Source organism: Pristiophorus japonicus, chromosome 6 (assembly GCF_044704955.1).
Source record: "Pristiophorus japonicus isolate sPriJap1 chromosome 6, sPriJap1.hap1, whole genome shotgun sequence".
In the NCBI taxonomy this organism is placed as follows: Eukaryota; Metazoa; Chordata; class Chondrichthyes; family Pristiophoridae; genus Pristiophorus; species Pristiophorus japonicus.
This window is the reverse complement of record NC_091982.1, coordinates 47,170,145-47,196,089: the sequence shown is the minus strand read 5'-3', so window position 1 is coordinate 47,196,089 and position 25,945 is coordinate 47,170,145. Positions and strand designations below refer to the sequence as shown.

Below are 25,945 nucleotides of genomic sequence, written 5' to 3'. Positions count from 1 at the left end.
TGCTTGCTGCACCGCCCCTTTAATTTTCGCCCCGCGAGTGGACTGAGGCCCAGCTTGTGATTCACGAAGCTGCTGCGAGCATTGCCTGCGGCGGCCTCACGGGGCGCTACCGAATTTTCGCTCCGGGGCGAAAACGGGTCGCTGCGCAAGATGATGACGTTATCATCGCCGGTGCAGCGGCCTGACGCTACTGACAGGTGCAGGGCGCTACTGGTTTGTGCCTCCGCTAACTCCCGCGGGAGACAGTAGTGGCCCTGCGCCCCGGGCGAGAAGTTGTTTGCGGTGTCCTGGGTGCGCTAACGGGAGGCGCAAATGATGCAAGTTTCTCCGCGCAAACCCACCCTGCTGCTTAAATCCCAGTGGGCAACTTTTACTAATTCTCATTTTGACGGAGGAGAGGGGAAGGGGAAAAGAGGGAGGTATATGTGCCTGGGACCTGAAGAGTGGCATTAAATGATTCTTCAGTTCCAAGTGAAGAAGCGCCTTTCCACAGCAGTGTGGCTGGCATGAGAAACTCGTGACGTGGAGGCTTGTGGTCATGACTCTATGTTCTGCCACTCACAGCCCCAAATGCTTTGGGGCTCCAATGCCTTCTGCCCGAATCGTTGAAAAGTAAATCATTTCATGGCCTGGTGAGGTAATATATTATGTTACAAAAAGTTGTGCCACAGAGCAGTAGTCAGTAATTACCCACAGTTGGGTTGCCAAGGTGAAGCACTGAGAGAAATCCAAACCAGTGACAGAGTTAACCCAGTACGTTTGAAGATCTCTTAACCACCATCTGTCTTTATGAATAATGGGCACAATAAATTGGAACTTTATTGTTTTCTCAGTTAATTTTTCAGCAAAACTTTGATCTTAATGTTATAGCTAACACTATGAACTCACTGCCACTACCTGCATTTCATCTTTTCAAAATCAGTGCAGCATAGCAAATGTAGTTCTGTTGAGAAATCCATTAATCTTGCATCCAACTTCCAGTCAGCACAACCTACTTCTCCATTGTTGGCAGTCATGGCTGCAAATTCTTGACTATTTTCTGGCCAGTGGATTCAAATTATTAACATGTAGTAATAAAGACCATGACTCAGAACCACAACAGCCAAAGCCCTCGCCAGTCACAGTCCACAAGTACAAGTATCCAGGCAACAGGCCATGGAGGGGTCTGTTGCAAAGAGGAAAAACACTCGCTTCAGATCACATTCCTTTGTATTGAAAAGACTAAATTTAACAATTACGATGTTTGGTATTTGCCGTGGTGTATATGTTTTCCTGCCAGTTATTGTTCAAAGCCTCTTTCCAGACATTTAAAACAATACTTTGCAGGAGAACTCAGCTTTACTCACTGCTAAGGACAAGATTTTGAGGCCCTATTTCATTAGGGTTTGGCAGCATCTTCAGAATGACATACCGTTCTTTGTTTTAATGAGAAAATCTGGGTCTCGGCATGTGCCGCAAGCCCTTTCTTCCAATCCACTCCTCTGCAGAAGATGGAACTCATGCCGAATAGATACTGGGTGCCTGCCCCTAAATGACCAATGCTCATGTGCAAGTCTAGACAACGACTGTGGGTGAGGTGTTCCACAACAGGGCCTAATCAAGTTCTCGCCTGATGCACTTCACAGCAGGGCTAATTTGATCGTGATTAGGAGTGGGAAGCCGGGCTGATAATCATCCCACCCCTCAAACCAGAGATGCTGAGGTCATCTGTATGACCTCTGCTGACGCCTTGGCTGGAATCAACTAACTTCACATCCCCAGGAATCTTGTGGTCTGTATGGTTCAATGCCAAACGAGGCTGTGGATTTAAGTACTGAGTGAGCTGTTGGTGCAGTCTCTCAGACGCCGAGAGCATGCAGAAATCAAGCGCAGGCAGCGGAAAGAGCATGCGGCAAACCAGTCCCACCCACCCCTTCCCTCAACGACTATCTGTCCCACCTGGGACTGTGGCTCTCGTATTGGACTGTTCAGCCACCAAAGAACTCACTTCAGGAGTGGAAGCAAGTCTTCCTCGATTCCGAGGGACTGCCTATGCTGATGATGACGATGATAATGCATTTGAAATAAGTAGTACTGCACACTTTTATTGTGACAATTCCAACGCTCTCCTGGCCTGCCCCGCATCTTCCACCCTCATCCAAAACTCTGCAGTCCGTATCCTAACTTGCATCAAGTCCTGTTCACCCATTACCCCAGTGAACATAAGAACATAAGAAATAGGAGCAGGACCTACATGTGCTCTCAGTCCATCAACGCCCTAAATTTAAAATTGTCACCCTTGTGTTCAAATCCCTCCACGGACTTGCCCCACCCAACCTTTGTAACCTCCTCCAGTCCTACAACCCTCCATGAACCTTGCATTCCTATACTTCTGGCCTCTTGTGCATCCCCGATTTTCTTCGCCCCACCATTGGCGACCGTGCCTTCAGCTGTTTAGACCCTAATCTTTGGAGTACCCTCCATAAATCCTTCTATCTCAGCTCCTTTAAGACCCTTGGTCACTTGTCCTATTATCTCCTTATGTGGCTCGATGTCAAATTTTTCCTGATAATGTTCCTGTTAAGTACCTTGGAACGTTTACTACGTAATAGGTGCTATATAAATGCAAGTCGTTGTTTAAAACATCAACTGTGGAAGTTGATGATCAGTCACAGATAGCTCTGCTGTGCTGATTAATTCCTTTTTACTTAAAAGCAGAGAAGAATTTCCATTATTTACTCGCTTTTGCTCAACAAAATGTCTTGGCACCTCTCAGCAGCCAATTCCAGGAAGGGATTTGTTACCTCAGTCGGGGCCAATGAAGACATCTCGTTTCTTTCCTTAAGTAAGTGGTGCGAGGAAGGAACTGACAAAGTAAAAACATTATTTGAACAGTATTGTTTGGTTAATAAGCTCAAAATTAATTATTATATTTTTTAAATAAGTAAAAGTATCTTATAAACAGCAGCCTTGGTACAGAAGTGTACAGCCAAAATGTGTTTGTCAGGTTCTTATGAATTCTAACACACAAAAATCCTCCTCTGCAGCTAAACTGTTTTAACAAGTGGGGGTAATGATGAGTCAGATTGCATTAGCTGAGCTGGGTTGCGTGTTTGCATTAATAGAAAAGACATTGTTTAATATCATTTTCACCTGTTAAAAATAGCCAAAAACTTCTATGAGGAGGGAGGGGCAGAATAGCAGCTGTCCACGAGGTAGAAATAGTACAAACAGCTTCTTCTTTAAAGTAGGTTTTAAGCTAATTTGTTAGTAATGATCATGTGTCAGATAATTTACAAGGGTTGTTATCACATGAAGTGGTTTAGTCGGAGCTGGGTGGAAAATTACCTAAAAGGCCAGGGGTTGAAGTTCCTGTGTGCGTCACTATTGGTTAAGCGTTTGTGACAAATGCATTATTTTCACAAAGTCAGTAACCCATAGGATGTTGAAATTCCTCCTGTATGCTATTTTTAGTTCGATCGCTAACACTTTTGTGCCAGATTACTGGGTGCGGTGTTTTAACGAAGAAGTTAAAGGGTACAGAATGAATTCATTAAAATATCATGCACAGGAATTTGACAGGATCACGTTAACCACTGCACTAAAAATACCACGCGGAGGAATTTTGACCGTTGTGTTCCAATTTTTTTTAACCCTTAAGGCAATAGTTATAGCCTTTTAAGGTAGCTGTGCAGCTCCTGGTTATTTTGTAGATAAAAATTAATATGTAGCAGATTTGTTATAATCCAGTATTTGCAAGTGCTATACCAACAACAACCATACTTCCAAGGCTGATCTATTCATACAAAAGCAAAATACTGCGGATGCTGGAATCTGAAATAAAATCCTGATCTCTACATGTTTTGTATTTAACTGTGCAATGCAAATACTTTGAATTTGGACTGAAACTAGTGCTGATGCTAAATGGCCTACTCCTGTTCCTATGTACCATACCCATACATTTGTTAATGCATTTTTTAATGTATAATACAATCTTTTTGTGAATTTAATTGCATGATTTGTATTTTTTTTATTTATTACGCTACAGCCTAAATGGCAACGGGAACTCTTTATCAAAGTACCAAGTTTTATAATTATGCAGTGTACAGAAGTTGATTTAGATATGGAAACATAGTCTCCTTGATAGCTCAAAGATAACTGCATTGACTAGTATTGTACAGAGCCAGAATGGTCAGGTTTGACCCTGATCTATTGCATTAGCTGGTCTCGGCCAGGACAGTGCTGTAGGAGACAAGGGGGGGAAAAAACTTTTCAAATACTCCCATTCATGAAATGCTCCCAACTGAATGCTGGCAAGTGCGTATATGTTGATGTTGAATTAGGACGTAACTGGCTGGGCTGGGCTGTGATGCTCCCTTCCCAAGTCCCGGCCAATATTTATCCCTAAATCAACATCACAACAAAAAACCAGATTATCTGGTCATTATGACATTACTGTTTGTGGGAGCTTGCTATGCGCAATTTGGCTTCTGTGTTTCCTATATTACAACAGTGACTGCACTCCAAAAGTTCTTCATTGGCGGTAAAGCGCCTCTGTGGGACTGCATCCTAGCATGAATTCTCTCAACACCGAGGCTCGTGAATAATGAACATTTGTACCCGGGTGACTGTCGCCTATGGAAAGACACCCCAGTAAGGAGCGAGTCCTTCAGGCAAAGAAGGGAAAGGCAAACGAAAACACTAAAATTACATTCGAGGCTGCAGTATGCTCCCAGTCCTCTCTATAGTCCCTCTCTTTAAAAACACTTTGAGGATGACATTGTGCCACACGTACAGAGGGAAGTAACGCTCACACTTTGCTGTTCCCTCACTGGGCCAATATGCTTTTTTTGACATTTTAAATCTTTTACATTCTGCAGTTCTGAGGCAGAGGGCAGTGAAATAGATTTGTAATTTGGATGTTGAGGTATTGCTTGGGACCATTGAGTTTGCGGAGGTACAGGAGTTTAAATAAACCCAGTACAGAAATCCATCCTGATAGAGTTACACTTTATAAAATGTGAAAGGCTCCCAAAAATGGATCTGAAATGTGAAAATATTTTAGGTATCTCAAAAAGAATGAGCTTTTGTTTGTTACGCACCTCAGCTTAAGAATAAGCTGAATGAATTTGACTGTTGCCATTGACCATCAGTCAGCCAGTTTATTATGATGGAATGCTTTTTTACATTTTAAAAACTGCTTTCTGAAGTTCTATTATTTTGTAGAAGCTGTCATTTCAATCTAAAACACCATATTTTTATTTTTTGCAGATCATTGCAAAGAAAACCTCGGAAAATAATAATAAAAGGTAAACGTAGAACTTATAACATGCCTACTTAAGTGATACTTGTTGCTTCCATTTATCTGAATAGAAACTTTTCAAAGTACATAATTGGAGCTGTTTTTCTCCACGATGGGTTTACACTCAATTATCTGTTTGATTAGAAGTCTTGCATCCAGTGTGCCTCGGGTCTCAATTGAAATCATCAGAGATGTCACTCCTTAAAGTGTCATAGATGCAAAAATTAGTGATTGGCTGAAATAAGGACTTTGTAAATCCACAATCCAATTGATGAACGTGAATGAATCAAAAACAGTTAGATTCAGTTGCTAAGTAGGAATGAAGAGCCAGCAGGATGCAGCAGGAAAAGTGAGCAATCCAATTGTTCATTTTCTTCCCAAACCTACCAATTCTGAGCTGGCAAGTGGCAGAAAGCACCCAAACAAATTGATGTCCTTGGTTTGAGCTGACATCTTAATTTTTCAGCTAATTGAAATATATTCATGACTGTAACATAAGAAACCTATGAACGATTAAGCCATTCAGAATAAAATGTTTATTCATTCTTCGAGTTCCTTGCACAGTTTTGTAAATCTCTGGTAAATATTTTCTGGGAGACAGTTACTCCTCTATTCATATTCATATTCAATTTGCAGTACTTCCCTGGAGCTTGAATTATTGGGTGTGTCTTTGCTGCCAATGCTTTAGTTTGTCCTGTAGTCGATGTTTATCCTGATCGTTCAGCCTCTCTTCATTTCGGCTCCACTGCATATGGTGATCCCCGTCCCCTCTTCAATAACCCCGCTGCTTCCCTTTAATGACCCGGTCAGGCCGAGCTCAGGCCACTCCCCTTGCTTCATTCAGTAGCCTGGCCTGCTTCCTGTGCTCCATCAAGTGGCCCCTGCCAACTTGCTGCTCATGATCCCAGCAGCCGAACCTGATTTGCCCAGATTCCTTTCCAAAACACCCTGGCCCACTCCAAATAGCCTCAAGTCATTTATGTCCCAAAACCAGTGTATTGCTATCTTCACAACTTGCCTAATACTTGTTCAGAATTTACAAACCGTACTTCCAATGCTGTAGCAGAACACAGCAGCGCAACAATGGTCAACAGGTACATTTGGTAGAGCAGAGTATGAGTCCCAACTTGCCTGCTACTTCTCCTGCTCATCGAACCAAAATGTTTCTCAATCTATTCGCTTCACCCCACTCCCTGCCAATTGTCTGCTTGATCCCCTGCTCTTGTGTGCTTCTAAGCATGTCTGCTTGGCTATCTGCTCACCCGAGTGCTTTGTGGCTTGCGTATCCTGGCTGCATCCTGGCATGTCTGCTTATCCACCCATCCTGGGTACTTCCTGGATAGCACCCCACCCCAAGAGTTTCGTGCACCACCCACCTGCTAACCCTGCCTTGCTGCAAGTACTTCTTGGCTCACCTGTCCACCTCAATTGCTCCCGGGGCCACCGAGAGGTGAGAAAAAAGTGAGAGGGAAAGAAGGAGAAAAAAACAGGCAGAGATGGAAGGAGAAAAAGACTGAAGTTGTGCAGGGAGGGTGAAAAGAGCAGAATTGGAGGGAAGTGACTCCTGAAAGTGAAGAAGGAGAAGTGAAAGAGGAGGCAGAGACATTTGAGCAGACTGAAGCTGGAGGGATATGAGATGCGTGAGAGTTTGAGAACTACTGAATTAGAAAGTTTTTGGTAAAATTTATTGTCAAGGATGAACATGGCTGTGAGCAATCTGCGAGTGAAGGGGCATAAAAATATAAAAACAATATTTTGCTCTGGGGCTGCAGGATTTTGTTCCAACAGAATTATGTTTGCTACTCCCAAGAGATGCCGTGGCCACACTGTAAATGGCCCCTTGTTCCCATCTACAAATATCTTCACAGCCGTTTCATCTATGCCTTCTCTGTGGCACCTCTTGCTCATAGCTGATACTTCTGTTTCTTGTCAAGACTGCCATATCTGCCACAGTGCCTCCTATTTTGCTCCTGACAAATGACCGGTTCTCAGGTTTGGTTGGTGTTGGACCTGGCCTGTACTTAATACTTGGGCCTATGTCCTAGATTGCTTCAAACCCTACCAACCTTGGTACATCCCCCCCCACCCTATGCTTCCAAAACCCAGATCCCTCCTATTGTGTTCCTAACACAGATGAGACTGCACACAGGGAGGTTAAAGTAACAGTGACCTCAGTCTTTATTAAGACACTCCAGAGTGAGGAACAGGCCTTAGGGGGCCGGCTTGTATACAGTGCTCCCAAGGGATGCTGAGATCCCTTGGGACTTCAGGGGATGCGCTCCCTGGTGGTGGAACATGGGAGTGCATGCTTTACAGATACACAAAATCACTCCCCACCAAAGTCAAAGTGAAAACTATTTACAAGGTGAGATGGTCGGGAGCCTTTATTTCCCTGGTGGACCACCTCGGTACAAATGTTTGTTCTGGTGTGTTGGCTGTGCCCTCGCTGAGCTGGCGTGTTGTTGGTCCTGCAGGGCTGCTGGGTGAGCCTGGGCTGTTGGGCGTGATGGGTTCAATTTCCTGGTCCGGGGTGGTGTCGTTGATCCTTTGGGTGTGTGTTGTGGGCTCGAAAAAGGTGGTGTCTGCTGTGGGTTGTTCAGGGCAGTCTATAAACTGCAGCCTCGTTTGGTCCAGGTGCTTTCTGCAAGTTTGTCCATTGTCTAGTTTGACTACAAACACCCTACTCCATTCTTTAGCTATCACCGTGCACGCGATCCACCTGGGACCATGTCCATAGTTTAGCACATACACAGGGTCATTCAGATCAATTTCCCGTGACACAGTGGCGCGACCATCGTTTACGTTTTGTTGCTCCCGCCTGCTCTCTACCTGATCATGCAAGTTGGGGTGAACCAGCGAGAGTCTGGTTTTAAGTGTCCTTTTCATGGGTAGCTCAGCCAGGGGCACCCCTGTGAGCGAGTGGGGTCTTGTGCGGTAGCTGAGCAGTACTCGGAACAGGCGGGTTTGGAGTGAGCCTTCTGTGACTCGTTTGAGGCTCTGTTTGATTGTTTGTACTGTCCGCTCTGCCTGCCCATTGGAGGCTGGTTTAAATGGGGCCGAGGTGACATGTTTGATCCCATTGCGGGTCATGAATTCTTTAAATTCGGCACTGGTGAAACATGGCCCGTTGTCACTGACCAGTATGTCAGGCAGGCCGTGGGTGGCAAACATGGCCCTCAGGCTTTCAACGGTGGCGGTGCTTCCCGACATTATTTCACATTCAATCCATTTTGAAAAAGCATCCACCACCACTAAGAACATATATTACCGAGAAACGGGCCCGCAAAGTCGACATGGATCCTCGACTATGGTCTGGAGGGCCAGGACCACAAAGTGGTGCCTCTCTGGGCGCATTGCTCAATTGAGCACACATGCCGCATTGCCGTACACAGGACTCTAAGTTAGAGTCGAAACCGGGCCACCACACGTGGGATCTGGCTATCGCTTTCATCATTACTATACCCGGGTGTGTGCTGTGGAGATACGAGATGAACATCTCCCTGCCATTTTTGGGTAGCACTACGTGGTTACCCCACAACAGGCAGTCTGCCTGAATGGACAACTCGTCCTTTCACCGCTGGAACGGCTTGATTAGCTCTTGCATTTCAACGGGGATGCTGGCCTAGCTCCCATGCAGTACATAGTTTTTTACTCGGGACAGAAGAGGATCTTGGCTGGTCCAAGTCCTAATCAGGCGGGCCGTGACAGGTGATTTATCATTTTCAAACGCTTCCATGACTATCAACAAGTCTGCGGGCTGCGCCATTTCCACCCCCGTGGTGGGCAATGGTATTGAGAGCATCCGCACAGTTCTCGGTGCCTGGCCTGTGGCGGATGTTCTAGTTATACGCTGATAGCGTGAGTGCCCATCTTTGTATGCGGGCTGAGGCATTAGTATTTATCCCCTTGTTTTCAGCGAACAGAGTTATGAGGGGCTTGTGATCGGTTTCCAGCTCAAATATGAGGCCAAACAGGTACTGATGCATTTTTTTTACCCTGAACACACAAACTAATGCCTCTTTCTCAATCATGCTGTAGGCCCTCTCGGCCTTAGACAAGCTCCTGGAGGCATAGGCGACAGGTTGCAACTTCCCCGCAACGTTAGCTTGTAATATACACCCTACTCCGTACGACGACGCATCACATGCTAGCACAAGTTTTACACGGGTTATACAATACAAGCAGCTTGTTGGAGCATAAAATGTTTCTGGCTTTCACAAAAGCAATTACTTGTTTTATTTTCCCCATACCCAGTTCTCACCTTTACGCAATAACACATGTAATGGCTTTAAGAGGGTGCTTAACCCCAGTAGGAAGTTACCAAAATAGTTGAGGAGTCCCAGGAACGACCGCAGCTCCATGACGTTCTTTGGCCTGGGCGTGTTCCTGATAGCCTCTGTCTTGGCGTCAGTGGGCTGAATGCCATCCGCCATGATCTTGCTCCCCAAAAACTCCACTTCTGTTGCCATGAAGACGCATTTCGACCTGTTCAGCCGCAGCCCTGCGCGATCCAGTCGTTCGAGGACCTCCTCCAGGCTTTGCGGGTGCTCAACGGTGTTCCGACCCGTGACCAATATGTCGTCCTGAAAAACCACCGTGCGTGGTACCGAATTGAGTAGGCTCTCCATGTTTCTCTGGAAGATCGCTGCAGCCTACCGAATTCCAAATGGCATCTGTTGTAGATGAACAGTCCCTTGTGCGTGTTGATGCAGGTGAGGCCCTTTGAAGACTCCTCCAGCTTCTGCGTCATGTAGGGCGAAGTCAGGTCGAGCTTGGTCAACGTCTTGCCTCCTGCCAGCGTCGCAAATAGGTCGGTCTGCCTTAGATAGCGGGTATTGGTCCTGTAGTGAGAAACGATTAATAGTTACTTTATAATCGCCGCAAATCCTGACAATGCCATCACTTTTGAGTACTGGAACAATCGGGCTGGCCCACTCGCTGAATTCCACTGGGGAGATGATGCCCTTGCATTGCAGCCTGTCCAGCTCGATTTCCGCGCTCTCCCTCATCATGTGAGGTACCGCTTGCGCCTTGTGGTGAATGGGTCGTGCCTCTGGGACCAAGTGGATCCGCACCTTCGCCCCGGAAAAGTTTCCAATGCCTGGTTCAAAAAGGGAAGGAAATTTGTTAAGAACCTGGGTACATGAGGCCTCATCGACATGTGATAGCGCTCGGATGTCATCCCAGTTGCAGCGGATTTTGCCCAGCCGGCTCCTTCCAAACAGTGTGGGTCCATCGTCTGGGACAATCCAGAGTGGCAGTTCGTGCACCGTGCCCTCGTAGGTGACCTTGACCATGGCACTGCCCAGGACAGTGCTAAGCTCTTTGGTGTACGTTCTCAGTTTCGTGTGGATGCGGCTCAGGGCTGGTCTGAGAGCCTTGTTGCACCACAGTCTCTCAAACATCTTTTTACTCATGATGGATTGGCTAGCGCCAGTGTCCAGTTCCATGGCTACGGGTAAGCCATTCAATTTTACATTTAGCATTATAGGTGGACATTTCATCGAAAATGTGTGCACCCCGTGTACTTCAGCATCTGCCTCCTCTCTCTGAGGCTCGAAATTGCTTTGATCCACCATGGACCGATCTTCCACTGCCACATTGTAGTTAGCAGGTTTTGCAGAGCTTGCAGCTCGTCTGCAAGCTTGTTCGAGGTGCCCCATTGTTCCACAGCTCTTGCAAACATACCCTTTGAAGCGGCCTGCATAGGCTGAATGGAAGCCTCCACAACGCCAACAAGATGTGAATTGCCTTGCATCATCCTTTGTTGGGGACTCTGAGTCACCTGGGTCACCTGAGGTCTGCTGGCAGTTGCAGACTCATGGTTTCTGCCCTGTACATTTCTGCTCGCAAACACAGATCCAGTTAATTTATGAACATTGCTAGCACTTGTGTGCTGAGAGATTTGTTTGGTGTTATCACTGGTGGACATAAACGCCTGTGCTATCGCAATGGCCTTACTGAGGGTCAGTGTCTCTACAGTCAAATGTTTTCGTAGGATGGTCTCGTGGCCAATGCCCAGTGCAAAAAATTCTCTGAGCATTTGCTCCAGGTAGCCATCAAACGCACATTGTCCTGCAAGTCGCCTTAGTTCGGCGACGTAGCTTGCCACCTCCTGACCTTCAGACCGCTGGCACGTGTAGAACCGATACCTCGTCATCAGCATGCTCTTCCTCGGGTTAAGATGCCCCCGAACCAGTGTACACAGCTCCTCATACGACTTATCTGTGGGTTTCACCGGAGCCGGAAGATTCTTCATGAGGCTGTAGGTCGGTGCCCCGCAGACTGTGAGGAGGACCGCTCTCCTTTTTGCAGCGCTTCCTTTTCCGTCCAGCTTGTTGGCTACAAAGTACTGGTCTAGCCGTTCGACATAGGCTTCCCAGTTCTCACCCTCCGAGAACTTCTCCAGGATGCCCACAGTTTGCTGCATCTTTGCGTTGGATTCGTATCCTTGTCGCCAGTTATTGTGTTCCTAACACAAATGAGACTGCACACAGGGAGATTAAAGTAACAGTGATCTCAGTCTTTATTAAGGCACTCCAGAGTGAGGAACAGGCCTTAGGGGCCAGCTTATATACAGTGCTCCCAAGGGATGCTGGAATCCCTTGGGACTTCAGGGGATGCGCTCCCTGGTGGCAGAACATGGGAGTGCATGCTTTACAGATACACAACACCTCCAGTTCTTTTATCCCCAGTATTTCCATGATCCCACACCTCGGAGCAATATTCCACGCTCCCAGCCTCCAATTTCCCCAGACCCCTCCTTGACTACCAAAGACCCAGTTGCTATGCCCAGCTGTGCTTTCTCCCTCCTCCTGAATTCTACCAGAGCCCAGCCATCCTCAAAGTGTTACCAGGTCTCAAATTGCAAACTCTTCAAATGTTCCCAGACCTCAATACTTCCACCTTCTATATCCCATGCTCCACGTTCAATCCCTTCTCCCCCACCGCTGCCCACCCAAGCCGCTTATCCCTATGACCGCTTCGTCCCGAGCTCTAAATGTCGTGCATTTTCCCAGCCACAGAATGATCCTCACTGAACCTCGGCTCCACTTCCTCAGTCACCTGTCCGTATTGCAGTACCTCGTGGACACTCTCACTCAGCCCGCACTTCCAACCCCGTATGTGTTGTCTTCTATCTTCCTGCATGTCTCAGGGGCGAAAAACAAGTAAGATGAAAACATTGAGAGCGACGCAGAGGCACTGGAAACATGCAGAAGAGGTAGGAGACAAGACTTGAAAAGTGAAACGGAAAGAAAAAGATCAAAATCAAGAGATAGAATGTCAACGAGTAAAGCGTCAGACAAAGAGATAGAGAGAGGTAAAAAAGAAAAACTGGAAGCCAAAAACCAAGAGTGAGACAACAGACAAAGTGGGAAAGAGTTACACAGTTACAGGGAGAGGGATATATATTTATTTGCCACAGCAGATGAAATATATTAGAATTCATTGTACATTGCTTATCATTGGAACAATAGATTCTCTGGGCTGAATTTTAACTCTCAAAAATGGGTGGGTTTGGTTCGGGTCAGAGGTTAAAATTCCAAAAATCTGAAACAGGAACCCAACCCACCTCGGAGCAGCCTACTTCCTGTTTTAACGGAGACAGGACGAGGGCGGATGACCAATACGCTCACGGGAAGTGTGTTGGTCATTTAAATATTCTAATGAGGCTGGCTGCCTTCATTTTAACAGTCATTCTATTTTTAACTCCTGTTGGCTGGGTTTCCCTGGGCTCGGCATTGCTTGTGGGCCAGGAGGAGCAGGAGTGTTTCCTCCAGGTCCAACAATAACCAGTAATCTCAATCTCCACCCACACCCCTGACCACTATCTGCTCCCCCCATCTGCTCCCCCACCCCACCATCAACTACCATCAGATACCCCGCAGTCGGGACCCCACCATTAGACCTACCTGACCTCCTCAGCTATGACCTTCTGAAGCAGGCTTCTCGCCCGAAAGGCCTCTAGCCTGTCAATCGGGCTGCCTGCGGGTGAGAACCCGACAGAAAAAAATTTAACGGAACCCTGCAGTTAAAAACGGCATGACATTCAGGAAACCTGTTCTTCCGGGTTTCCTGAGCTCACAACAAACCCACCGCATGGAGCTCACCTCCAGACTAAAATCCAGGTCTCTGGCTCATCTTAAGCAGTAGCACAAGATAAAAGCAAAATATTGCGGATGCTGGAAATTTGAAATAAAAACAAAGTGCTGGAAATACTCAGCCGGTCAGGCAGCATCTGTCGAGGGAGAAACAGAGTTAATGTTTCCGGTGGATGACTTTTTGTCAGAACTTGAAAAAGTTCGAGATGTTACAGGTTTTAAGCAACTGCAGAAGCAGGGTAAGGGTGCAGGGGGTGGGGAGGAAGAAAAGGGAAGTTCTGTGATAGGGTGGAAGGCAGGAGAGATTAAATGATAAAGGGATGGTGCAAGGCAAAAGGGGATGGGAACGGGACGCAAAGAAACAAAAGATGGGTCTAGAGGAGGCGTAAATGGGAAACATTACCAACAGCTGCCATCTGAAAAAATGGGGAAGAGGCTACGATCTGAAATTATTAAACTCAATGTTGAGTCCGGAAGGCTGTAAATTGCATATTTGAAAGATGAGGTGCTGTTTCTCGAGCTTACGTTGAGCTTCATTGAAACAGTGGAAGAGGTCGGAGTGGGGCAGAAAATTAAAATGACAGGCGACCGGAAGCTTGGAGTCACGTTTGCGGACTGAATGGAGGTGTTCCACAAAGTGGTCACCCAATCTGCGATTGGTCTTCCCAATGCAAAGAAGCGAATACAGTCTACTAAATTGAAAGAAGTACAAGTAAATCGCTGTTTCACCTGGAAGGAGTGTTTGGGGCCCTGGAAGGTGGGAAGGGAGTTGGTAAAAGGGCAGGTGTTGCATCTCCTGCACTAGCATGGAAAGTTGTTGTGGGAAGGGGAGGGTGTGTTGGGGGTGATTGAGGAGTGGACCAGGGTGTCGCGGAGGGAGCAGTCCCTTCGGAATGCTGAAAGGGGAGAGGAAGATGCGTTTGGTGGTGGGATCACGCTGGAGGTGGCGGAGGATGTTCCCTTGAATGTGGAGGCTGGTGGGGTGAAAAGTGAGGAAAAGGGGAATCCTATCGGGGTTCTGGGAGGAAAGGGTATGGTAGAGAGCAGGTGTGCGAGAAATGGAATGGTGGAAGGGAATCCTTGGTTGAGGAAAAAGGAAGACACATCGGAAACACTAGTATGGAAGGTGGCATCGTCAGAACAGATGTGACGGAGACGGAGAAACAACAGGATAACCAGTTGTCTTCAATGATCTAATTCAAGTTATTTCAGTGTTTTCTCTGCATGATCTGAATATAAGACTCCATAGTTATTTCCATGGGAGTTCTCCTGATCTCCTGCCATAACTTTGGCAGAAACCTCAGAGAAACGGTATAAACAGCTGCTTCTGCTAAAGTTATGGTGGGAGATTGGGAGAATCCCTGTGGAAATTTACCGCCCCCTCCACCGCCCCCCCCCCCCTGTTTTTAACAGATAGAATGTGTACTCTCTAGATTTTGGTTTTAAAAAAATCAGGTGTTTAACAGAAAACCCCGTCTTGGATATTTCCTCAAAAGCCAGAGTTCGGAGTCTCATTTAGTTGTTTAGAGACTCTCCAGTGGAGCAGCAGTAATTTGGGGTTGGGGAGATAATGGGAGGTTAAGACTAAATGCAGATATGTCACTGCAGTGGCAGCTCTGATTGGGAGAACAGCCAACCTCAGGTGAAACATTTTAAATTAACTTTTTAACTTCAAAATAAATTAAGAGGAGAGTTTGGGTCGACTAGGCCTATATTCACTAGAGTTTAGAAGAATGAGAGGGGATCTCATTGAAACATATAAAATTCTGACTGGGTTGGACAGACTGGATGCGGGAATGATGTTTCCCTGGCTGGGAAGTCTAGAACAAGGGGTCACAGTCTCAGGATACAGGGTAGGAAATTTAGGACCGAGATGAGGAGAAATGTTTTCACTCAGATGGTGGTGAACCTATGGAATTCTCTACTACAGAAAGCCGTGGAGGCCAAGTCACTGAATATATTTAAGAGGGAGATAGATAAATTTCTAGAAACAAAAGGCATCAAGGCCTATGGGGAAAAAGCGGCAATATGGTGTTGAGATAGAGGATCAGCCATGATTATATTGAATAGCGGTGCAGACTCGAAGGGCCAAATAGCTTACTACTGCTATTTTTTTCTGTTTCTTTCTAAGAGCAAATACGGTGAATAAATATTGCAGTATGTGATTGTTGTAAAGTTGTATTCAGGTGTATTTATGGGATTATACCCCCACATTCAAAATGATGCACTATCGGTACAACCCAAATTGCCCCAAGTCACATTCTGTATATTATTATTTCTACAGAATTAAAAGACAGTAAAATGAATAAAACTGCTTTTATCTGAGAGTACAGCAGAAAAGATTTCCCAATGCTTCTTGTGAATTCCTGACAAGCGAATATCACTGTTGCTATAATTGTACAATATTTGGAGCAAGTTTGTTCACTAAAGAGGATTTGACCACAGTCTGTCAGCTGACTCATTTTCATTGGAAATGTTGTCTTTCTTTTTGATATAGTTATGGAGAACAAAAAACTTATTAGTGCAACTGACATTCATCACCCGGGAACATTGTTGAAGTCTCTTAACGAGCAGCGTGTGCAAGGATTATTCTGTGATATTACCATAATTGTGGAAGATCGCAAATTTCGAGCACATAAGAATGTCTTGTCATCTGCCAGTAGCTACTTCCATCAGCTTTTCAGTCTCGACGGCACTATCAACATATATGGACAGGTCCTTGAGCTGAACTTCATCAGAGCAGAGGTATTTGCAGAGGTTCTGAATTTTATCTACAGCTCCAAATTGGTGCGTGTGAATGCTGAACTTGTAAGTGAGTTGATTCAGTCTGGGCAGGCCCTGGGGCTAAAATTTCTTGCTGACTTAGGTGAATCTCTCTCAAAGCTCAAAGGAGTAGCACCTGGGGCGGACAGTGCTGCTTCTGTGACAGATTCCAAGGGCGAGGCCTCACAGAAGGTTGCTGCTGATCTAACAGTGGAACCTGGACGCTTGATCATGCACGTTGAAGAAGGAGGTCTGGGACCAAGAATAACTGATGCTTTCTCTCTGTCTAGTGCAGAGTTTAGGGATTCTAAAGGTAACAGTAAAGACTCGCCCAGTGCTGAAGACTCGGAGGATAATGATGATGTCATTTTCTGCAGCGAAATCACACCCCCTAAGCAACCCTCCAATGTCGCTAGTAACAGTTCAGTGCAAACAAATATTATTCCCAGTATACCAGTGAGCTCTGACAACTTAGGGGTTCAAACGAAACATGTCACTCTGGTGCCAGAGACAACCTTGAAAGTTGGGGATTTTAAAGTCAAAATCTCTGACAGTAGCGCAGGAAGTGGGCAGAATACTGTAATTAGCCAGCAAAGCACAAAGGCCATAAGTGTGATGTACGTTCAAGATGGCAAACTGCCGGTAATCGTAGATAAAACGGCTGGTATTGATACTTTGTCAAAAGGTTGCAGAGTCTATGCAAATATCGACACAACCCCCAACACCTATCACATTGTGGTACCAAACAAAGATGACCTTGCCAACCGTGACCTCAAACAGAGCAAGGAGCCTGGATCCCCTGAAAAAAAGCTGCTTCTGATCGGAGACAAGGTATCTGGTGATGGAGGCCACTCAAGTATTGAAATCATGCCTGAAAATTCTGCTAATCATTTAAATAACTCGAGACCTGTGTTCATCAATGACGAGTACTTTCCAGATGCAAAACGAATGAAAAGGGAACAAGATCATTATGAATTGGTTGTAGACGGTCGAGTCTTTTATGTTTGTATTGTTTGTAAGCGATCATATGCATGCCTGACGAGCCTGAGAAGGCACTTCAACGTTCATTCCTGGGAGAAGAAATACCCATGCCATTACTGTGAGAAAGTGTTCCCTCTTGCAGAATATCGTACTAAGCATGAAATTCTCCACACCGGCGAACGGCGATACCAGTGCTTGACCTGCGGCGAGACCTTTATCAACTACCAGGTGATGGCATCGCACATTCGGTCAGTCCACAGCAAAAAGACTGGCAAGAGTGCAGCTGAAGATGAAACCGTCTCCGATTCAAAACTTTACCGCTTGCTGCCGTGCAAAACCTTACAGATCAGGCAGTACGGGTTCCTGACTGCAGGTGCATCGGGCGCCATGGCGGAGATTAATGAGGATGGAATTGTATATCATGTCGAAGATGAAGATGATGCAGATGCTCCACAGCAGACCCCGCAGACCATAGGAGGCAGCAAGCCAGCGAGCTGGGATGATATTTTTCCTCAGGAGGGAACTCCTGTTTACAGGTACAATTCCTTAGATGGCAATTCCGAATTAGAGTTTGTTATACCAGAGTCCTTCAGAGAACTGGCATGAAGTCATTCAGACTATGATGGAACTAAACATAGTAAGAAAACGGATTGTGATACCTGGTAAACTGCTGACAGCCAGCCTTTGGTGATATTAATGTACTAACAGACCAGTTAAGCATTTGTGTTTCAGGCAAACAAAAGATTCAGTGGCTGGACCATTGTATGGGTAACTTGCAGTCTTTTTTAAAAAAAAAATGTTTCTGTTAAACATAATGATGTCTGTGTAGTATACATCATGGATGTGAAACAGAATCTAGTTATGGCTTTGAACTAAAATGCAGTTTGTACAGAGGTTTCATCGGAAGTGGCCAGAAGATAATGGGCATTCATATCTGATGTATACCATTGGAAGAGTTTTCAATTATTTTAGTCTTTACTGCTCAAACAGCCATTACCCAGATGTTTATTTTTACATATTTCTGGTCAGAAACTGAACTTGTGGCGCTTTTGTGTGCTAGCACTTTTCATTTTACATTGTAGGGCTGGGGTAAAAGGCTGCTGTTGAATCTTTTTCTGGCAAATCCTTATAAATCATCTCCCTACACACTTTACTCTCTGGTATTTTACACACTTAATCACAAACTCCTTCTTCCTAAAATGATCTCCCACTATCTTTAAAACACGATGCCTGGAAGATCACCGGAGAGTGATCAGAAATACAAGAGAGAGTTGTGCTTACCTTTAGCAGCAGTGTCATTATACAAAGCTTCAGAGGGATGGGAGAAAGCTTCGTTCCAGCCTTCATTGGTAGTGATGGACAGATGCAAATACAGGACCCATACTGGTGTAAGTGTTGGCTGTACCAGTGCTACTGGTGCTAACACAATAGAAGGAAAGGGGGTAATGATGACAGGTTCACGTCCACATTAGACAACTATAGTTCAGCCCAGAAAGCCCGTCTTCCTTTTATTCCATGATCATTTGTCTTGCAGTATTAATCACACTTTCACAATTCTATAGTAATAATGTATACATTTGAATTAAAAACCAAGTATTAAAAATGTGCCTAATTAAACTAGATTAATACATATAGAATGAATAATGGGAAGAGATGGGGTAGGCAAAAATGATATGACCCATAAGCCTATTGTGTAGTCCACCATGAAAGGTGAATTATTTTGGATGACTCCATACCAAGCAGACTCCTCACTGGCCATTGTCTTGATAACTGTTGTATTGAGTATATCTATTGAACTAGATGCGAATGCAGTACTTTGAGATGAAAGCTTTTAAATCTAACAGTTGGAATGAACTGTTATCCACAATGTCTAGATTACCTGAGATATGCATGTTAAGTGATATTTTCTTGCCAGATTCCAATTTTGCAAATATTATTCCCGTTTGTTTTTCTACTGTGAAGTTATCAGTCTGTATTTTTTTTAAATAGCAATATCTAGCTTTCCATTTGCATAGTGGAATAGCATCTTAATTGTAATTTTCATAAATGCTTAGGGACTTAATTTATCATTTTGTAGCTCTAATGATTTTACTGCTAAAGTAAGTTTTGGACGCACTGCTGTTCAGAAGGCTGGGGATTGCAAGGCTTTATTAGTACGGTAGTTGACGCATTTTAATAAAGCCTTTTTCACCCAAAATGCTTTTCAGATCTTTTTTTTAATCTTCTTGACTAAAAGGTATTCAATTAAGTATTTTAATAGTCTACATGCCACATTTGTGGTGTACATCATTAACCCGGTCTATCACTACCTAGGTGTTCATTGTTATCAGCAAAAAGATGTTGCTTTCTTAAAATTCTCTATAATGCACCTCATATAAGCTCTCACATTAAGTACTGTACGCTTACAATATTGAAAACGTGTTTCGTAGCAAACCTCTGTTTAGTACCTATTCAGGAAAAAAACTCTTAGCAAAATGATTGTTTTTTTTGTAAATGCTTTACTGTATGGGTCAACATTGTACATATAATGCTTCACTTAAAAAAAAATAAACCATGGTCCCATAAGTCTTCTGAAATGTAGAAAAATAATAAAGCTTGTAAAAGGAATAGCCTATCATTTTGTTTGTAACAGTTTTGCATGCATAGACTAGAACAAAACTGCAGAATAGAAAATCTTTTTACATTTGCATTAAAGTAATTTTTTCTAATTACCTGCAGATTGGCAAAACTATGTTGGTCTACATAATACTGTTATGTCCTATTGTGCAAGCAAGATTAATGCTTTTGTACCAGTGGAAAAAGTAAAACTACTAATATGTAAATATAGTTGTAACAAAGCTTCTTCCTTAGAATAGGTTATTGTTAAGTCACTTTTCTAGTTTCTTTAATTTGGAGCCTTAGAATGTAAGTTTATTTATTGTATTTGCTCTTTTGATGATAAAAAATAAAACTTTCAGAACATATTGACTTGTACCTGTCCATACTCTATGCATTTTGGGTCAGATAAATCTAATTAATAACTAGATTTCAAAATGCGGATTCCCGTGGCTGTCAACAAAAAATATATTTTGTAATGGAACTGAAGATTCTCTGTAAAGATGCAGGCAAAATGCCATTTTGTTTAAAAGAAGTTAATGTGGAGGTATTGTGATCTAAAGTGTTCTTCTCTCCTCCTCTCTTGAAGGGCTAGGATGCTGATGGGTAGGTACAATTGTACAGGTATTGGCAACCCTCTGGCTCTTTGCTAAGAGGTGATTCTCCATGTGTTAGCACGGCTAGTGAATGTTACCAGGTTTTGCGACCGTGCAGCATCAATTTCGAACCTGATCCAGTCTACATACATACACTGGAGAAGGTGCAAAAAAGATTCAAAATGATGATACCAGAACTGAGAGAATGTACTTTATCGGGAAAGTTTGAACAGGCTGGGGCTCTTTTCTCTAGAAAAGATGAAGCTGAGGGTGACCCGATATGAAAGGGTAGACGTAGAGAAAATGTTTCCACTTGTGGGGGGAGTCCAAAACTAGGAACCATAAATATAAGATAATCTTTAATGAATCCAATAAGGAATTCAGGAGAAACTTCTTTACCCAGAGAATGGTTATAATGTGGAACTCGCTACCACAAGGAGTAGTTGAGGTGAATAGCATAGATGCATTTAAGGGTAAGCTAGATAAGCACATCAGGAAGAAAGGAATAGAAGGATATGTGGTAGGGTTAGATGAAGAGGGGTGAAAAGAGGCTCGTGTGCAGCATAAATGCCGGCATAGACCAGTTGGGGCGAATGGCCTGTTTCTGTGCTGTAGATTCTATGTACTTTTTAGCAAAGGTCACTGGATAGTGGTAATGAATGAGAACTTTGACCAATGACTTCTTGCCAAGTCTCTCACAGCGTAGTGTCCTAGCTGAGATCGGCTAACTTAGTACAGGGATCAAACAGATCTTCCTGATTCGTATGGCTCACTGGTATACTACACACTACATCTACCCATTGAATCAGCCAGGGAGATCATCAAACTATTAATTGTCTACAGAGGGATTTATGCTCGAACACTCTATTATGCATCTGTCTGTGGACAATTGATTGTTGTGTAAACATTTTTAAATATACTTAATTAGGTTTTAATGAGATTGCTAACGTAGCTTCGGATTAGGCAGTGTATTGCTTTCAAAATGAGAATCTTGCATTATTTGATCATGAATCCTGATTTAGCCTTGAAAACCACAGCTGGAGTTTAATCCAGGGTAAGGCCAAGGAAATGTTTCTGTTTAAATTAACTGCTTTCACGCTCTTCCCCCCCCCCCCCCCCCCACCTTGTTTTAAAAGACATGGCTCCAAGGGGAAAGCCTCTATGCCTCCATTTTAATGCAATGGGCTTAACTCGGTTAATATCGAGGACAGTTGGTGATCTTGCACCACATCCATGGTTCAGCACTAAGAATTATTATGGTTGGTTTCCAAACGTTACTTTTGTATCTTCTATCCTGTTATGCTGTTGGGTATTATGTAAAACTTAGCAAATATTCAGCACAGACAGAAGGAGGGAGGCTGGTGAAAAGTCCTAAGCTTTGAAATCAGACCAAAAATATTACAATCCATTGTGACCAATGCTGCACTTTCTTGTACATTATCCCCAGTGAGCTGGCCTCATTAAAATAAATGGATAAAGGAGTGGTCAAATAAGTAAGGTAGATTCAAGCAAACATCATTTCTTTTGATTAACTCTGTACTAACATCTGCCTTTAATTGAATGCTACATTCCAGAAGTACTTTCTTATGATCAAAAATAGCTTTCTTTACAACTTCATATGGGTAAGTTTGTTTACAATGTTATAATCATCATGGCTGTCTCGACTCTATAAAACCATAAAACAGGCAATGCCTCAAGAAAATTAAGTTGCAGCATATGTCCAACAAAGTGTAAATTTGTAAATTACAATCTTTATATAAAATCTATTCAGTACTATACTTATGGTACTGCAATAGGGATTACTATACAAAGAATGAAAATCTTCAACCGTGAAATGAAAAATGCATATATCCTTTGGCGCAAATGTGAATCCTCTCATTATACGTTCAAATCCTCTTTGAAGTCCACTGAGCTATTTGCCATCTTCCAACGTCAGTGTATACTATTCAGCTTTTTTTTCTATGTATGTATGTATAAAAGCTTGAAAAATAGTTTTAAACACAGTTGTGATATTTCTTTGCAATAAATGTGTTACTCTTGTGTTAGCTTTCATGTTCCAAGGTGTCAGCACATAATCTAGGCAGGCACTTCAGTGTAGTACTGAAGGAATACTGCACTGTCATTTGGATGAGACATTGAACCAAGACCTCTTCTTCCCTCAGGTGGATGTAAAAGACTCCATGGCATTATTCAAAGGAAAGTTCTCCTAATTAACATTCCTAGCTAACATTCAGCCCTCAATCAACACCAATTTATTGTTTGTGGGACCATGCTGTGCACAAAATGTCCACGTTGGCCTACAATACCAGTGATTACACTTCAAAAGTACTTAATTGCTTATGAAACACTTTGGGACCTACTGAAAGTTCTTTCTTTACATCAACCTATTAGCCTTGGAATTATTTCTTCTGATATGTCACTCACTCAACCATACAAGAGAATTTGATGCAGGACCTGCTTACAAAAGGCTGAAGTCATGACAAAAGATTTCAAAGCTGATGCCTTGGTGCCAAAAAATGTTTCATTGAACTTTAACCAAGTGATCCTTCTCATCACACATTTGCATTTCTTTTGAAAATAGCGGTGCTTTGTTCATTTTGTTGAAATCTTTCCTCAGTCTTTGAAGGGCTTAGTTAAGCCTCAGTTGGTTAATCATTGCAGGTGTGTTCCACAAGGAGGACTGAAACCTTCTCGCCTCCCTTTTTGGATTTTTGGTTGGTTATTAGGGGGCAAGGACTTGTCTTTTATTTAACTTTTTTTAAAAAAAGAGATTTAATTTTCAACCATTTCTCCTGCTTCCTTTCAGTTCATTTTGCTTCTTGTGTCTCTGTTTTGATTTTGGCTTTATTCCCCTTTGCAACTAGGCAGTAGACAACTGACCAGATGGGAGAATAGAGAACTGGGGTGGGTTTGTGCAAAGATGGCTAGCAGGAAAGCGAATTGAGCTTGGATCAAGAAGAGATAGTCGGGGTTGGCAGGAGAGCATATGGAAAGACCAGAAGGACAGAGCAGCAGAAAATTGATTTCCCACACTGCCACTTTTGGCAGGGAGCAACACTCAGTTTTGCTGTGTAGACTGTGCAAACAAATGTTTTTTCTCTGGGGTATAAACTAAGTTTACTGCAGCAGTTGTGCATTCTGGAACATTTTTAATATTGCAGTTTGATTGTGATCTCCAAATAAAAAGGAACACTTTCCTGCATTGTAGAATGAGGTATTGCCGTACAACGATTTTCAAGTAGTTGGGAGAGTGTTAGTTATTTAGCCCCATCTCTAAATAAACTGGGCTTGTATCCCCTTAAGTCCCCATGTAGTGTGCAGTATTTTACATGATTGAAGCGAGCAGTCAGGAGACTTGCCAGTGGTTGCTGGAGGGTGTATGACAGCATACTTGGATTGCCAACTCCTGCAGACTGACAGACATTTATTTCCTTCACCCTCCCCTTTCAAAAAAACAGGCAAGGTTTCTAAACAATTTTCCATCATTCGGTATTTTTAAATTTTTAATGGAAGGCTATTTTGTGCAATATAGATTGTGGTAATGTTGTGCAATATAAATGCAGTTATACTGGCAGATTATTTGTCAGTCTGTTTCACACACCAGCCTGGAACAAAAGTTGGACGGATTAATTTTCCGATCTCTATAAGGTATATTGAGTACACATTGCAATTAACGATATTGTGATGTGTTAATTAGAAAATAATTTAAAACCATGTGTTTTTTTTTCTCCAGATGTTCTCCCTTTCCTGAAGGTAGTAACACACAACCCTCCCTGCCCAAGAGTACGTGCTTTATGTGTGTCCCAGGCAGTGCTCAACAAGCTATTCGACTGTGGGCCACGTCAGGACTGAGCTCTGATTCTGCCCACATCTGACGTGCTGGCTTACATTTTCTGCAGCGGTGAACTGGAATAGGAACCCTGGGTGATTTTCCCCTCCCCCACAACAGCCTGGAGATACTGAGGGCAATTATTGTGCCAGTCTCCCTCCCCGAGGCCAGCTGCCCTGGCGCCGATCAGTGTCGCAGAGCATATGTTTACGATTTTAGTAACCCTGGTATTTTTCAGAAATTTTATTTTGGTTATCTTAAAAATGTTTGACCACGTTTGCTTTAAGTGTGATTTTTAATTAGCCTATATACTGAAAAAAAAGTCTAGTCCTGATGTTTGCGGGCTTTGCAGATAATGACATGTCTCTGTAGCTGTGCAGGGCAGGAACTGGAGGTGGTGCTGCAGAAATAATGGACAGAAACGCCAGTTTCATAAATGCGACCAGTCCAGCGGAACCCGAAGCGTGTGCCTCAGTCGCTGCATTGTGCACTTGGAGGAAATAGCCCCAATTGTGGATGCCTCAGTTCTCCATACAGCTGCTCACCTCCCCAGCGTTTCGCTATCCACAGGGAACTAACTGCAAGCTGAATTAGGGGTCTCTGCCACCGCTAAGTCTATATATAGTCGGTCTTTGGTTGCTTTTACTCGATTTTTTTTGTCTTCTGTGTCTCAGCCTACTCTCAGAAGCGAGCCCTCTGTAAGAGTTCCTACTTGCCCCGATTTTCAGGGAGGGGGACTCAGAATTCTTAATCCGGATCTGTATGTACTGATTGGTAACGCCGAGGAGTTTCCCTGTCTCTGTTGCTTTGGGGGGTTGGACTGGATTTCTGCGTGCAGCTGTTTTTTTTGTTAACCCCCTGATGTACCGCGACTGAGTTAAAGGAGCCGCTATCAAGCCACAGCGAGACAGAAAAACTTTATTTTTTTATTTTGTCACCAATGAGCATTTTAGTTTGCTGTAACATAATCAGTACAAGTGATTAATGCAGAAGTACATTTGGAGACAACCCCTCAAAGTTGCAATCAGTATTCCCTTTCCCCCTTCACTGGGGTCATTAATCCAGTCACACTTCAGGACTCTATAATTAGTTCTGCTACCGACAAGCAACAGTCCTATTAGTATTTTAATTTTTTCCCGTACCAGCGTCATTAATAAAATGTTATGTACAGCTGCCCTGATTATTGAGTGGGTATAAATACTGACTGCTGAGATACTGAGCCACACAAGTGCTAGATTTGTTCCCTGGTTATTATTATGCTCACTGATCGCAGGCGGGGCAGACTGTGTATCATAGAATGGTTACAGCACAGAAGGAGGCCATTCGGCCCGTCGAGCCTGTGCTGGCTCTCTGCAACAGCACTTCAACTAGTCCCACTCCCCCACCCTTTCCCTGTAGCCCTGCAAAAATATTTCTTAAGGTTCTTATCCAATTCCCTTTTGAAAGCCATGATTGAATCTGCCGCCACCGCCTTTTCAGGCAGTGCATTCCAGACCCTAACCAAAAGTTGCTCCTCATGTGGCCTTTGGATCTTCTGTCAATCACCTTAAATTTGTGCCCTCTTGTTCTCGACCCTTCCGCCAATGTGAACAGTGTGTTGTAGTTAATGCCATTACCAGGCTACAGGGATCAATCACACTCCACTCGGCTAATTTGCATTGCTGCCTTACTATTCTCTGACAGTTATTTGTAGCCGGTTCCATTCCGTTCACAACCCTTCACCATGGAGTATTGTGTACAGTTTTGGTCTCCTTTCCTTAGGAAGGATATACTTTCCATTGAAGGAGTGCAATGAAGG

The 25,945-nt window shown here is 43.9% G+C and overlaps 1 protein-coding gene across 4 annotated transcripts in view; it reads left to right on the top strand.

The window, feature by feature from the left end:
- Positions 1-20,016, top strand: part of zbtb33 (zinc finger and BTB domain containing 33) — a 39,403-nt gene extending 19,387 nt beyond the window's left edge. For 3 of the 4 annotated variants that reach the window (XM_070882814.1, XM_070882815.1, XM_070882816.1), the window contains exons 2-3: positions 5,251-5,288; positions 15,881-20,016. In XM_070882814.1, the coding sequence (XP_070738915.1) occupies positions 15,883-17,733 (1,851 nt within the window). In that variant the 5' untranslated portion in view covers positions 5,251-5,288; positions 15,881-15,882 and the 3' untranslated portion in view covers positions 17,734-20,016. Of the gene's footprint in view, positions 1-5,250; positions 5,289-12,437; positions 12,504-15,880 lie in introns of all 4 variants that reach the window. The other variant, XM_070882817.1, reaches the window with a different exon arrangement.
- Positions 20,017-25,945: the final 5,929 nt, after the last annotated feature.